The sequence below is a fragment of the Serinus canaria genome, chromosome 13 (genome assembly GCF_022539315.1).
Source record: "Serinus canaria isolate serCan28SL12 chromosome 13, serCan2020, whole genome shotgun sequence".
NCBI lineage: Eukaryota > Metazoa > Chordata > Aves > Passeriformes > Fringillidae > Serinus > Serinus canaria.
The window spans coordinates 12,310,448-12,325,319 of NC_066327.1; the positions used below are offsets into that span (position 1 = coordinate 12,310,448).

The 14,872-nt window shown below is 42.9% G+C and overlaps 1 protein-coding gene across 1 annotated transcript; it reads right to left on the reverse strand.

The window, feature by feature from the left end:
- Window positions 1–543: 543 nt before the first annotated feature.
- Window positions 544–8,259, reverse strand: NMUR2 (neuromedin U receptor 2). The gene is made up of 4 exons (XM_050979760.1): window positions 7,540–8,259; window positions 2,614–2,698; window positions 1,764–1,889; window positions 544–803 (listed from the first exon to the last, which is right to left on the reverse strand). Exons 1-4 carry the CDS (start codon window positions 8,257–8,259, stop codon window positions 544–546), a joined length of 1,191 nt encoding a protein of 396 aa, XP_050835717.1.
- Window positions 8,260–14,872: the final 6,613 nt, after the last annotated feature.

The window sequence follows — 14,872 nt, forward strand, 5'->3', positions numbered from 1 at the left end:
GCTGTTGCTGGAAGCTGGGGTTTATCAGCCCAGCTCTGAGCTGCTCTCATTCTTGCCTGTTTGCCAATGCTGACAGCAGAGGTTTGCAACAGCCATACCTCAGAATGTTGTACCAGAGGGAAGTGGGACTGGCTTACCTAAAGCTAGAAGTGGGGAGGGAAGGCTTATACAGAAAATTGTCCTGTTTCAAAATAAGTAAAACCTGATGTTTTGGTTGCTACACAAGAAGCTGTTTGGTAAGGCTTGGCTAAGCTGATTCTCTCTCCTGTGCTGGCAGTGTTGGGAGTGTCTCTCACCTTTCAAAGCAGCTCAGCTTTGCTGGCACAGCTTGCAGTGGACAAACTCCCATTTCCAGCCCTCCCATTAGCTTGGGGTCAGTACAGAGCTTTCCTAAGCCATCCTAAATACAGCCTCCTCCTTTGTTCATTCAGTGGGACACCTCCTGAGCAATTCTTGCTGAAATCACTCTTTAGCAAGTTTACTTGTGCTTTAGTTTCTTAATTTTCTTTAGCTTTTCTCTCACCTGGATCACAGCACAGAAAGTCACAGGCCAGTGGAGAGCTGAGAGCTGCTGACAGATGTCCTGTGAGTGCCAGGGAGGCTCGTGTTTTCAGCAGAGTCCATGAGATTGTGGTCCCCAATCACAAACATGCTCTTCTGGGATGAAATCTTGCAGGTGGGGTGTTTAGGGGCACAGTGCTTGCAGCAAGGAGAAATCACACTGAGGAAAGCCATCCTGAAGCGCTGGGACAGCAGGTTGTAAATGATGGGGTTTGTGGCAGAGCTCAGGTAGAAGAAAACACCTGGGAGAACAAGGGTGGGGAGAAGAGAGAGACATTTGTTTGTGAGTGAAACTATCTCAGAAGAGGAAAATCTCCTTATTGCCTGTACAGCTCCACTGAGCTTGGATGCAAAGGTGGAGCCAGCAGCAGTGGAGCTCTGCTGCCTTCCTGGCACAGGCAGGGGGATGTCTCACCAAGGTTAGCTCAGCTTTCACTGCAGTGAAAGGAAAGTGGGGGACATTGTGAATTGGAGCTCAGTCTCTCCAGCTGTTCAGGAACCAGCTCTCCCTTGAGCTGCCCTGACCTGCCTCCAGCACTGCCCTCATCCCACAGCAGGATTTGCACAGCTGGTGCCCCATCAAAGCTGTCAGAGGATAACTTCCAGCCAGGAGAGCTAATTTCCTACAACTCACCAGGACAATGGCAAAAGATTGGATTTGTCTGAGCTGCCTAATGGCCACATTCAGAGTTTTCCCGTGGCAGACTGAAAATAAAATTCCTCTTTGAAAAGCCCTTCATTTTATGGTTGGCAGGGCCATAAACATTTGGTTTCATCACCCAGTGCTGAGCAGTATGTAAGGCTCTTGCATTTGGTAAGATTTCCTATTTGTCCCAGAGAGCCTGTGGAGGTTGCTGCCTGCTCCTGTGTACTTCTTAAAAGCAGCTGAATGACAGCAGTCTTTACTTCTGAACATGCCCAAGAATTCAAAGCAGCTAGTAATGATGCATGATATCCTTTCTTTTTTTTCCTTTTATTTTTTGTGATTTTGACAACACGTACAGATCTTGAAAGCTGCAGAAACCTGCCTGCAGTTATTATTCAGGCACAGTTCTCATCACTGCCCACCAAACTTCAGGAAGGTTTTCCACACAAGTCTCATGTTCCCTACAAAGTAAATGACTACACATTCCAAGTAAAACCACTCAAAAATACTTATTTTTTTCCCCAGTCCCTGTGCAAGTGAAAGAAGAAAGCTTTACCTGACACCACGTGGATTAAGTTGAAGGTATTGGCCAAGGGCTCAGTCCATTCCACAACAAAGCTGAAGAAAAGTCGGTCTATGTGGAATGGAGCCCAGCAGATGGCAAAAACTATCACAAGGACAACTGGTGTGGAGAAAGGGGAGAAGGAAAACAGGTCAGAAATGGGAGGATGTGGGAGGTTCCCCAGCCTGCACAGGGCAGAGAGCTCATAAGGCTGGATGGGAGACTTTGTGTATAAATTATATTCACGGTTTCAAAACTTTGCCATCCTTTCTGTCTTACCATTACCAACTAAAAGAACAATCTTTCCATTAATTTCTGTGTTGGATAATCCAATGCATGCACACAGGGTGACATTCAAACAGAGCAGGACACAGCCAGGCAATGTTGGGTATATATGGAGGCCAAACCCATTCCAGGCTCAGAAAACCAGGCTGGCTCCAAGGTACAGTTTGGTGTAATGCAAACCAGATGTGCATTCTGTAAAAATGTACAAGATGGATTGTTTGCACTCTGAAAAAAGGGGATCCTCCCTGGAGGGCTGCAAGAGCTGGTTTAGAGTGAAGGATGCTGGAGAATTGCCATTCAAGCATCTGCCATGAAGGTTTCCTCCCCTCCTCTTGTGCTAGGGAGGAAAATTTGCTTTCTGAGCAAATTTTTTTCTACTATTTCGGTAGTTACCCCTGATGCTTCACTCCTGCAAGTTCAGATACAACAGAAAAAGTATTTTTGTTAAATTTGTCAGCTACTCATAACCCTTGTATCCAATGGAGTTGCTCAATAGCCTGCAGGGTCTGGTCACACTCCTGCTCGTGGTAAATAAAGCCCAGAAGGACTCACTACTTACACAGCATCTTGGTGACTGATCTCCTGGATGGCCTCTGAACATTCACAGCCATTTCCTCCACTTCCAAAGATTCATCTCCTCTCAACTGGCAAAAGGAGGGAAACCAAAGGACAGCTTAGACAAGAGACCACATCCACACCAGGCATAGACTGATATTTTGGTAGTTGTAGTTTGAGAAAGCGAAATTTGGGGCCACTCGGGACTCATTGCAAAAAAAAAAACAAAACAAAAAACCTGCATTTAAGTTTCAGTTTTTGTCTAGAAAAACATGGAAGCTTTAGGTTCAAAACAATCTGCAGATTACAGCAAATTTGCATTTCAAATCCCCACTTACCTTTTCTCAATGAGTCAGTATTTGGTTCTCAGTTTTTGTTCCACTTCAACAGTATTTTGCTAGGCATTATTTTCTCTTCTAGCAAAATATTTTTTGTTTGTTTATTTTCCCCACAATTGTGTTCCCCACAATTAAGCACAAACCAATGATCCAAAAAAATACCCAGAGAGGCCTGAGTACAACACAGCTGTAATCACTGGAAAAAATCCTGTGGAATTCAAGGGAGTTCAATGCCCTGAGTGTTGGGAGTAGTTGATATTCAACCCATCTAATGAACAAACCCCAGAAATTCTGCCTTGCAGATGGGCAGGGTGCATGACACACACAGATTTAGCCACACACTGCTCAGGCACAAGGAGAGGTTTATTCTCCAGCAGTTTTTCCTGGACTTCAAAAAAAAAGGGCAATATATGTATAAATGTAATATAAATAACATAATAAATATTATAAAAATAATAATGAAATGATAATATAAATATATTCTAATATAATTATAATTATATTATAATTATACAAATATATAATTATTATAAATATAAAAATATAAATAATGTATAGAGAGCAATAATCTGATCATCCCTGGAATCCATCCCCAGTGTGTTTATGATGAGAAGACTGGTGCTGTGATGAAAAGGTCAGGTTTACATAAACAGGACAATTGGTTTGAATACCAAAGAAATCATATCTGGCAAGTCCATATTTGGTCCCAGCTTCCTGCAGTGGGAACTCCTGATTAGCCAACAGCTTTGTCTGTTTTCAAGTAGAGAAGCTGGAACCAAAACTTAATTATACATGAGACAATATCAGGAATGAGGGAAAAGACAGTAATCACTCTGGATTTGTGAAAGCCTTGTGAAGACATGCCAGTTGTGCTGTTTGCTTTTGCCTTTTGTACTGTGGCTTTGCTTTCTGATTAATAATACTTTTCTGTAAGGATGATGAAATGAACCCTTCTCTCAATGTTCTCTTTATTCTATTTATAAGAGGAAAAACATATACATGGAATTATAGTCATGTATAGTGCAATTCAGCCTCTCATATTTTACATTATTCCCCTTGTAACTTTGAGTCATAGCCACAGTTGCTTAAGGAAAAGACTCAGCTGATTTGTAACACATCTACTGATGAATGATCAGATTTATTAAAACCCCTGGATTCCCTTCAGTGGTTTTCAGTCTCAACAGTAATCTATTCCAGGCATATTCCAAAGGCTCAGAGAGTACAGTGTGCTGATGCCGTAATAAACTAGACACATGTATCTTTATTTTCCCCCTTCCTCCTGTCATTTTGAGGATGCTGTAAGGCTCCTCTTCAGCCTCAAGTGATGAAGGTGGTACAGGTAAGAACAACTCAGCAACTGCAGTTTAATGAAACAAAGAAACATTACAAACAGGAAGGGAAAAAAATAAATAAATGAGTCCATGGCAAAGGTTGTAACTTGATGCCAATGGTTTGAGAGGGGCAGAACCCCAGCCAAGGTACTTTTACATCCTGTGATGTATAGGCTGTGTAGGTTTGAAATGAATGCTACTCTTTCACTGCAAGAGGATTAAAAGTGACTGGAGCAAGAAGCTGAAAATTGGATTTCCCTCCTCCCAGATCTTTATTAGCTACAGCATTTCACCCCAGAAATCAAAAGACTGAGTGAAATTAGGGTCTCACCTCTCCCCAGACAAAGACAGTGAGGCCACTCTGCAAAATGACTGTTTTCTGTAATCTGCAAAAGAAGAACTGTTTTCTGTAAATTCCTTGGCCTGTCTGACACTAGTGGTGATCAAAGTTTCTCTCCAGCTGATGGAAATATTGATATTTAAACCCCACAAGGCTTCTGCTAAAGATATTTGGATGTTTGGCTGAAGCAGTTGCTGCTGAGCTGCAGCCTTGGTGTGCTTTTAGCTGAGCTGTGCTGGGCTCTGCAGAAATTAGCCAAAGGCAGTCACCATCCACAGATGATTCTGGGTGTGTAACAGCTGGGCATTTGGGGGGAGAAATAGATTTTGATGATAAAAGCTGGACCAGATGTGCATTGGCAAGAATAAGTTGTCTTGCTTCAAAGACAACTAAAATAAAGTTTCCACTATATCCAAATTATTATTATTATTAATTTTTTTTGAGGGGATGAGAGACTAAGAGACAAGACTGGAGTCTTGGGAGAAGAATCATCCAGCCTATGCTGCCAGAAACCCTTGTTCAAGAGAGTATGACTTTTAGACAAGCAGTGATCAGCGCCTGCACTTGTGTCTTTTTAGGAATCAGTTTGAAAGAAATGGGCAGGGACCTTGCACTGAATCCTGTTGCAATGCAGACTTCTCCCCAAGCAATCCCATCCCATCTCTCTCAGTGCCCCAGGGATGAACTTCCATGAGCAGCCACTGCCCAATGTTCTCATCTCCTCCCTCTCCTCTCCCTCCTCAGCTCTTTGGCTGTGGCTTGCAACCAGTAGCTCAACAGCTGAACTGGGCTTGAAGAGATGATTTAGGGATTAGTCCATAAGGTATCTGTGATAGGAACCCCATGAAGGAGGCAGCAGGAAGCTTCCCCAGTCAAGCCTAACGAGTTTACAGTGCAATGATCACTGTCCTCTTTACTCTGGTGCTCGGCTGATCAATTGACCAGAACACTGCAATATCAAACCACCCAGCCTTAAAATTATACCCAAGAAGATAATGTGGTAATCAACCATTTCCCAGTGAAAAAGACAAATGTATTTTTACATTTTCCAAGGGATTAAATTATAAATTAACTCAGGTACCCTATGACCCATGTCTGCTCCTTCTCGCCGCTGCTTGGCAGGTCCCCTGTCCCCATCTGCATTGCATCCTGAGACTGTCCAGCACTGGCAGAGCTTGAGGGAGAAAATGGTGAAGAAATGCCCTTTCTACAAAGCCTGAATATGAAAAGGTCACGTCTCTGTTTGCTGAATTTGAGCTGTTGTACAACCTTTGGATCAGCCCTGAGCTTTTCCACTACATTCTGTGAGTGATACATGGCACTCAGGAGACTGCAGGGTGCTGCTAAAGCCTCACTGACTTCCTCCTCTGTGAGTAGGTAAAAAGTGTCTCCTCTTGGAAAATGATATATATTCATCATTCTTCTATCACTTCTGTTGAAGAAATGAAATAATCTTGCCCAGTGCAGCTTGGAGATAATGCAGATCTAGCCAGGATGGATCCTGTTAAAATTTGGAAGTCTGAGCTGGATATACAGAAAAACAGAGGCACAAACAGTGAACATGACTGTCTTTAGGAAAGACAGCTTGAACAAATGTGTGAATTTGCAGAAGTCCTGGGGAATGGTACTGAGCTTCTCTTCTGGGATGGGGTATAGGAATATCTGCTGCTGCAAATAGAAGTTATTGCAACCTTCAAGTCTTCCTTCTATAAATTCAGGGATTTCTCTTTTTCTTTTTGTAACAACTCTATTTTCATCACCTTTCATTCCCTTCAGGTCTAAATTTGCAATATATTATTTGAAGCTATGTAAGAGACCCTTCAAGAGCCTCCAGAGATTTGGGATAGTTTAACCCATTCACTGTCTCGAGGATCTGCTTTGTGCTGTGGATTTCTGGAAGATAATCCATTTTTTTCCCTGGGTAAGTAAAAATTGCTTCTTTATAATTTCAGGTAACACTAAACATCAGCCACCACAACAAAATGATATATACACCAGCAGAGATTTGGTTGAGTTTCTTGCATATTATTTAGTAAGTTCATCTGTTTCCCTTTCTTGCTATGGGATCAGATCTTTGTAAACTTCAAGTTACATTCAGTGTGATAAAATGGGATTTTTATGCCTAAATGTCTGTAACTTATGAGAAGAAAGTGGTCATCAAGTCACTGTGATTAGCAGTGCATCTCAGTGTTGTGCTAGGTAGTTTTATAACACTGTGATCCAGATTGTTTTATCCACACATTTACATGATGGATACTTGTCAAAAGTAGTTTCAATTTCTGAAGACAGAATGAATATAAGCTCTAAGGTAGCCTGGTGAAACAAGGCTGTAGTTATGTGAAGAAGTGATTGCTGAATTTTCTAGCTGCAGCAATAAGGTAACATTTCAGTTTATGAGCTTTGTGAGTTTTAACATGTGAATATTACCACCAGCTCCAGGGAAAGAAAAGAACAAAGTAATGCAATGGAAATTCTATAGTCACAAGGAAAGGGAAAATAAATAGTACTCAAGATTCAATCACTAGCCATCTTCTTTTTATTCTTTTCACATTTTCCTTTTGGTCCATTTCTTTCTGGTCCCTACTGCAAAGGTGTCAGTCTCTGAGAGGCTGGAATCAATCTATAGACTTGGGTGTTTCATTAACATTCAGATGTGAGCAGCAGTGATGGTAAGTTTTCATTAGAAGATTGGGGTAAATTAGCTCTCTTAACAGCTAATACCTATCTTAATTTCAGAACAGGCTTGCACCAGAGAAGGAGTTGGATCTACTATTTTCAGAGGTTTGAGAAACACTTTTGCTGTTTTGAGGGGAAAACACGGGCGACAAAAAGGGCGCAAAACTCACTCAAAATCCACATATAGCCACAAACACACAAGAATGAGCCACGACAACACTGAGCACAGTCGGAGCAGGACTTACTCTTAGCCCCATCAGATAGTACAGCACACTTATCACCCCCATGGGCAGCACGTAGAAGAGCAAAGAAGTGACCTGGACAATACAATTGTAGATCCACAGGGGCACCACCACGGTGCAGGTGGCAGAGCCGGGCACCAGGGTGCCGTTGGGGAAGTGCTGCAGGACGATGCCGTGGGTGCCCGTGTTGGGCAGGGCGAAGAGCACGGAGAGCAGCCAGAGGGCCAGGATGGTGCTGCGGGCACGGCGGCGAGTGCTGGCCAGCTTGGCCCGCAGCGGGTGCAGCACGGCCACGTAGCGCTCCACGCTCAGCGCCGTCACGCTCAGGATGGAGGCGAAGCACACCGTCTCGAAGAGAGCCGTCTTCAGGTAGCAGCCCACGGGCCCCAGCAGGAAGGGGTAGTTGCTCCACATCTCGTACACTTCCAGGGGCATCCCGAAGAGCAGCACCAGCAGGTCCGAGACCGCCAGGCTGAACAGGTAATAGTTGGTCGGGGTCTTCATGTTGCGGTGCTTGAGGATGACGAGGCACACCAAGAAGTTGCCCACCACCCCCACAATGAAGATCACAGAGTACACCAAAGCCATGGGCAGGAACAGGTGGCTCCGTCTGGGCCCGCACAGGAAGGTTAAATAATCCTCAGTGCTGTTTAAGTACCCCCTGAGGCGTTCTTCATGTAGAGCAAGGTGGTTTAACCAGGAGAAATTACTGACCCAGGCCATTGCTGGATCTGCTGAAATGTCTCACAGCTGAGGTTTGCTGTCCTTTCTGCTTCTCTGTGCAAGTTTGCTCACTTTTTGCAGGGAGAGGAGGAGGGGGGCAGCTGCATTGCCACCCCTGGCAGCACAGAGCCACCGAGGATGGGAATGAGTGTGTTTGCCTGGCTCTGGGTAAGGTTTTGCTGCTCAACAGCTGTTCCCCTGCCAGAGCCCCTCAGCCAGAAAGCCCCTCCTTTGCCACATATTCATTGGCTCGCTAAGTGCATTAGATTATAGTGTACAGAAAGAGGTTCCAGCCACTTGCATCAGCTCCCGGGGCTGATGCATGCACAGAGTCACAAAAGTGGGAATTAGGGAGCTGCGAGTCTGAAATGCGGGATACAAAACCAGATGCAGGTTATTTGTTTGTGTCAGAGGGTGGGAAAGCAGACCAGAAACACCCCCAAAACTCAGCCCAAAAAGCTTTTGCAAAATTATAATGGTGCTACATCCTAGTTATGAGCCACAAGCAAAATGCAACAAAACAAAAGATTCTGGCATGATTTTGTTGTTCAAATCTGTGCTAATTTTATTTTCTGTTGTCTGTGGCAGCAAGTACTTGGAGACAGAGTTTGATCAGTAGAAAGCCAAATGGTTTTTGTAGCCATTTCTGTGGAATTATAATGTTTCAGCCTTTTTTTAAACACTGCAAGTGTTTTTCTCCTGAGGTCTGACTAAAGATTTTAATTGCAATTCTTATTGACATAAAAATATTTTCTCACTTCCCAAATATGCTGGAATTTGATCCTATATTCTTATAGAGCCTTGTTTTGGGAATATTTCTGTACAGCATATGATTCCATATTTATTGCCTATGGGGCATAAACTTCTATAAAATCTTATTTCTTCATGAATGACAAGCATTCTGCAAACACACTTTCTGACTCAAAAAAATAAGTGTCTCCTGCAAGCACCACGGCTGTGCCAAAATAGATCATTTAACTCTGTATAATGCTTGATTCCTTCCTGAATTTCTCTAAAACAAAATGTGTCCCAAGTCTGTAGATACAATTTTCTAAAATTCAGAAAATATTCAGCTGTTTGGAATTGAAGAGGTGCAAGGTCTGAGGGCGAATTTATGGGATTTTTGTCAGCTTGGTGTGTGATTTGCCTGCCCAGAGCCTCTCATTAGCTCTCACTTCTGAGTACCTGCCCAGTCCCCTCCTTGAAGCCATGTAAACCTTTTACATCCCTGCCATCCTTTGGCAAGGAGCTCCTTGAATCTGCTATTTGTATGTGGATCTCTGTTCTCTGTTTGACCCTTTAGCTTGACCTCTCGAGGAAAAAAATGATTGTTCCAATAAGCACAGACTGCCTCCAAAACAGCAGCAGTGCATGAGGGACCAAGGGCTGGTGCCTTTGAGGCACATTCAAAGTGTGGAGCCTGGGAATCACTGAGCAATCATTTAAAATGTGAAAGACATGGAAGGTACCACAACAACCATACTAAAAGGCAGAAGCGAGTCTCTTGTGGTGACTTTCAGACCTGCTGAAATTATCTGACACATAAACTTCATCAGAAGGACCCAACTCATTTATTTCCAGCATGGCACAGAGGGATTTTGTTCAGCAGATCGAAAAGTTTTACTGGATTATTGAATAACAAATGTGCCCTTTTGACCCATTGCTCCTTTCATTAAGGATTCATTTTATGGCTATTCCGTGCATTTTAACAATGTTAAATTTGATCTTGATCTGCTGCTGATGTAAGAGGTAGGAGCAGAGGAATCATTAGTTGGGTTCTTGGCTGACACCAGGATTAACTCTTTCACAGCACAGCAGAAGACAAGTATTTGAAAATTTGTGCAGGACTAAACATTTTCTGTACCTCTGCTTCACTTTGGTTTTTTTTTTTTTTGTTTGTTTTTTTTTTTTTTTTTTGTTTTTTTTTGTTTTATTTATGCCTTTTGTTGTCTCTTTTTCCCTTTTCTATAATTTCTTAATACTTAATTTCCTTCAATTTCTCCCTATTCTTTCCCTGGTAAATTTTATCATTCCACTCCACACTGCAGCATACCTGAGGTGAGTAAATCCTTCTGAAGTAGCTACCAAATTGGCTTCATTTTTCTTCTTGCACATTAACCTCTGTAATGAAACTGAAGTGGAAGACTGAGTCTGTTCAGCTGGAACCCAGCCTTACAGAAAAGGAAACCAGAGAGGTTTGAGTCATTTACTCAAAAGCCAAAAGGGCAGTAGCACCCACTGTGATCTCTATGAGAGGAAAGCAATGGGCTGTGCAAACTCATCAGGTCACCTCAAAGTGTGGATGTGCCAGACCCACCTGTGCCTGCTTCCACTTGTTTTCAATCCTTTCTGATCCTGCTGAGCTCGGATGCTGAAAGCCTGCAAGAATAGAAGCAGAAGAAAACCAGATAACCAATGGACCAATGTTGCTATGACCACGACTGTGTTGCAGATGGAGAGGACAAAGAGAGTGGAAAATATATTTCAGTTTATTTCTCAAAGCTTTATTTGTGTTCTATATCATATCTGTCTCAATAAGGACAGAAGAATGTATCCAACCAAAGACTTGCTCTGGCTCTATATGAATGGAAATATTTTATTTTTACAACCGAGACAGAAAATAAAAACAGATTTTTCCTTATAAAAGTAATATTAAAGCATTTGGTATTTTCCTTTATAAAGCAAACCTCATTGGTGCTTGCTTTTATACACTGGAAGGAAGAGCTGCATGCTGGCCTTGGAATTGTGCAGATTTATACAATAGCAATGTAATGAACAAAATGCAATATTTCCAATAATATAGTGTAATATTGGCAACATTAACCCAGACAAGATTTTTGGCATTGTGCAGGAGTCACAGTGAGACACTGGCCATGTCTTCATGCTGGTGATGTCTCTTGTGCCACATTTGCATTGTGGAATGTTTCCCTTTCCCAGTGGAATGTGCTGCAGCACTTCCCTGGATTCCACTGTGAACAGCAAAGTGCACACTTAAGGAGGGCTGAATTTCAGATTCAAACTCCCTGTTTGGATCCTTGGAGGACTTGGCAGAACTTGGTTTCTGTCTCAGAGGAATGCAAAGAAAAGGATGCAAATAAAGGGGTGCAGAGCTGGAAAGCAGAAATGTTAAGTTATACTACACTGAAGACATGAACACAATTTCCTAGAAAAATATAGCCCCATTCCCCTTATAAATTCCTGAGCTCTCATTATAGCTCATGGAGTTGACTTTTTTTCTCTGAAAGGCCTGTTTGAGATGTTCCCTACAGTAGCTGGAATGTGAATCCTTGTTTTCCTAAGCACCTCCAGTATAAAATTCAACATGCCACCAACCACATTGGTACATTGTGTACATTTTCTCTTCCTCAAGGCTGGAGGGTGGACCTGCACCAAAACAAAAGCTGGATCTGCAGCAGCCTTTCCATGCCTCATTGGAAGTCATTTTGCAATTACCTTGGCTCTTCACAGAGAGCTTTTCCATGGCTGTGCATGACATCTGAGGTCCCCAGGATATCAATCAGCGCACATAAGAAGTGGATTTCATGACTACAGTATAAAATACCAATAAGGGCACCTCTTTGCCTGGAGCAGCTGGCATCCTACACAGGCAGTGCAGACACAGGCCACTTCAGGAGCAGAACACATCTTGGCTAACTTTAGTCATTAAAAACCAGCAAATGAATCTTCACAGATTTTTCAGGCTCCTACTTTAGTCAATAATGGAAAGAGGAACCTCCAGCAGGGCTTTCTCCTAAGCCACAGCACAAGGTGAGACACATGACATGGAGGAGCTTAATTTTTGTCATTGTCTGCAGAGGGGAAGTGGGTAATAACTTTGACAGCAGGGTTATTAAACAGAGATGAATTTTCCCATGCCCTTCCCATCAGGCTTTAGAGGGAGATTTCATTTTTGAGAAGATGTTTAAGACAGCTGAAAACTGGGCCAGAGAGGCAGCCAGCAGGTCCAGGGTGAGGACAGACCAGTGCTAAAATCACTCCCTACTCCTCTCTCACCCAGTGGGGAGGTCCCTATTGACACATTTTCAACAATGGGTTGCTTTGTTAGTGTTGACTCCAGAAATTACTGCGAATGATGTATTTTGTTTTTAGAAAGCCTTTTGTGTGTTTAGGTCTGTGTGTGTGCTCATGCTTTGCAGAGGCAGTGGGTGACAGCTGAGGATGTGGTTCAGTCTTGACATTCAGGAAAACAGCAAAATGAGCTGAAAATGAACCCTGATAGAGAAAATCTTGTGATACTGAATGTGTCCATCATGTCTTGGTTTATGTGGAGGAAGAGGAAAGGATTGTCATGAGAGAAAATGTCAGAAGTCACAAGCAGGGTACAGGATGAGTCAGGTTGTTTGAGTCAGGAGGGGTCTGGTGCTAGAGCACTCAGATTTACGTGGGAAGGATCAGATGATTCAGCCCCTCCCTGTGGCTCTCTGCACCCATTCCAGTTTCCACACTCCCCTGCATCTCTTCCTCTCCTCCTGCGAGATGTTTCTCAGGAGAGCTCAACTCACTTGGTTGTCTGACCCAAAGCAGACTTCACTTCCCTGACACAGCAGAGATATTTTAACTCACATCTATTTGGATTCTGTCCCACCCTTGGGGTTCAGGCAAGGATTTTCCTCCAATGGAAAAAAGGCCATCCATATCCTAGAGCCTGCATTGTGCCTGGATATGTGCTAGACAGACACACGGAGGGGACAGAAGGAACCACAGGGACAATCTTGTCACTGCAGGTGGTAGACAGTCAGGAATTTGTGACAGGACAACTGGATCCATCAATGAAAATGGGGCACATGGTATCATATATACATCTAAGAGAAATATTAAGAGAATTTCTTTTCTGAATGTTTCCTTCTTTAAGGGTTGGTGGAAGTAACTTGGCTATGAGAAATACAAAGATAATTGGAAAGCTTTTGTTCCTATTGGAATACTAAATATACTTTCCTACAGAAATGCAGTGATGTGTTAATTTATATTCTACAAAACATTAAACATTTTGTTCAGAGCTACTTACATACTAAGACTAATATTAATAATATCACAATTTAAGAAAGTGGAAATTAGAGAGCATTTTTTCCTCTTGGAATTTCAGAAAAGGCTTGTTTAAACTACCTGTGCATGTTTAAACTTCTCGTCCTCCCTAAAAGAATGATTCTACTGACACTTAGGCAAAAACACTTGTCAAGTTTTCATTTCCTCCTGCCTCAGCTACTCTTCAGGTTGCTTTTTAAGTTGTATTACAGTGATCACTTGTCTTTGTGTCACATTGAGAATCAATATTATTTGACTTGGAATTGAAGAAACCATTTTTATAAAGAAGGATGTGCATTAATTTAGAACATTAATATGCTGACAGATGATGATTTCTTCCTGCTCTTTTCCACATTAGACTATCCCCAGGAGTCATATCTTGGTTAAGCGAGGGATGGTAATGTTCTTTTGAATGTCTCCTGATACAAGGTTAGAGAGAAAAAGAAAACTCTAGACACAACAGTGATGCAAAAATGTGAGCCAGAGGCATAATTTACCATAGTTTTCAAATAACCTAATGGACCTTATACATGGAAAGCAAACTGGATCATATTATTAAAAAGCTTTCTTCAAATTGTGCTGGACACCACAAAAACATTTTTGTGCTTTAACCACCCACTCAGTAGTGAGATGACCCCAGGCAAAACTGCAAAATAAGGTAAAATATTCCATCTGTGACTTCCAGAGCTGAAGAACAGAACCAGGAGCAGTCCCCATGCAGGGAGAGCAGCTCTCCTGTACAGGGCTGGGGGTTTGATGGCCTCAGTTCCCCTCTGACCTGTGATTTGGGATTCAGTGACTTTATTAGGAGAATATTTCTCCACCAGGATTTAGCTCAATCTGCCACTTGGAGTTTGGAGCCTTATTCCCCTCACTGAAACTGGAGGTGAGTGTGAGTCTGAGGAGCTTCCCACAAAATCCCTGCAAGCAGACAAGGGGATGAAGGCTGTGCCCTCTTCACTTCAGATGCAAAACAGTGCAGTTTGGGCATTTGTGACAGGACAAATGAGAGGACAAGGGGAAATGGCTTCAAACTGAAAGAGAGAAGGGTTAGATTAGATAGTAGGAAGAAATTCCTTGCTGTGAGGGTGGTAAGGCCCTGGCACAGGTTGAGAATCTGTAGCTCCCCCACCCTGGGAGTGTCCAAGGCCAGGCTGGATGGGGTTTGGAGGAACCTGGGGTAGTGGAAGGTGTCCCTGGGGCTGGAAGGAGATGATGAACCCAAACCTTTCCATGATCTATGATTTCTTAGGGTCTCTAAGGCCACAGCTGCTGCAGTGCATCTCAGTTCTCCCACAACACTGGTTTAACTGCACATGTACAAATTTGGCTTTGGCCTCCTCCCTTTACTGGGACACCAGCTCAACATCAGACTGTCAGATATTTCATCTAGCCAAGACACCTTCATTATCTGCAAATCTGCAAACTCTGATCAGCAATCAGACCTGAGCTGACCCAGAACTCTATTGATCTGCTGTGATTGTCCTAAATGCTAAACACATCTTGTATTGACCAACATCTGAACGTTCTGCTGTGCCTCTAATGAAAGGAACTTCTGCACCAGACAGAA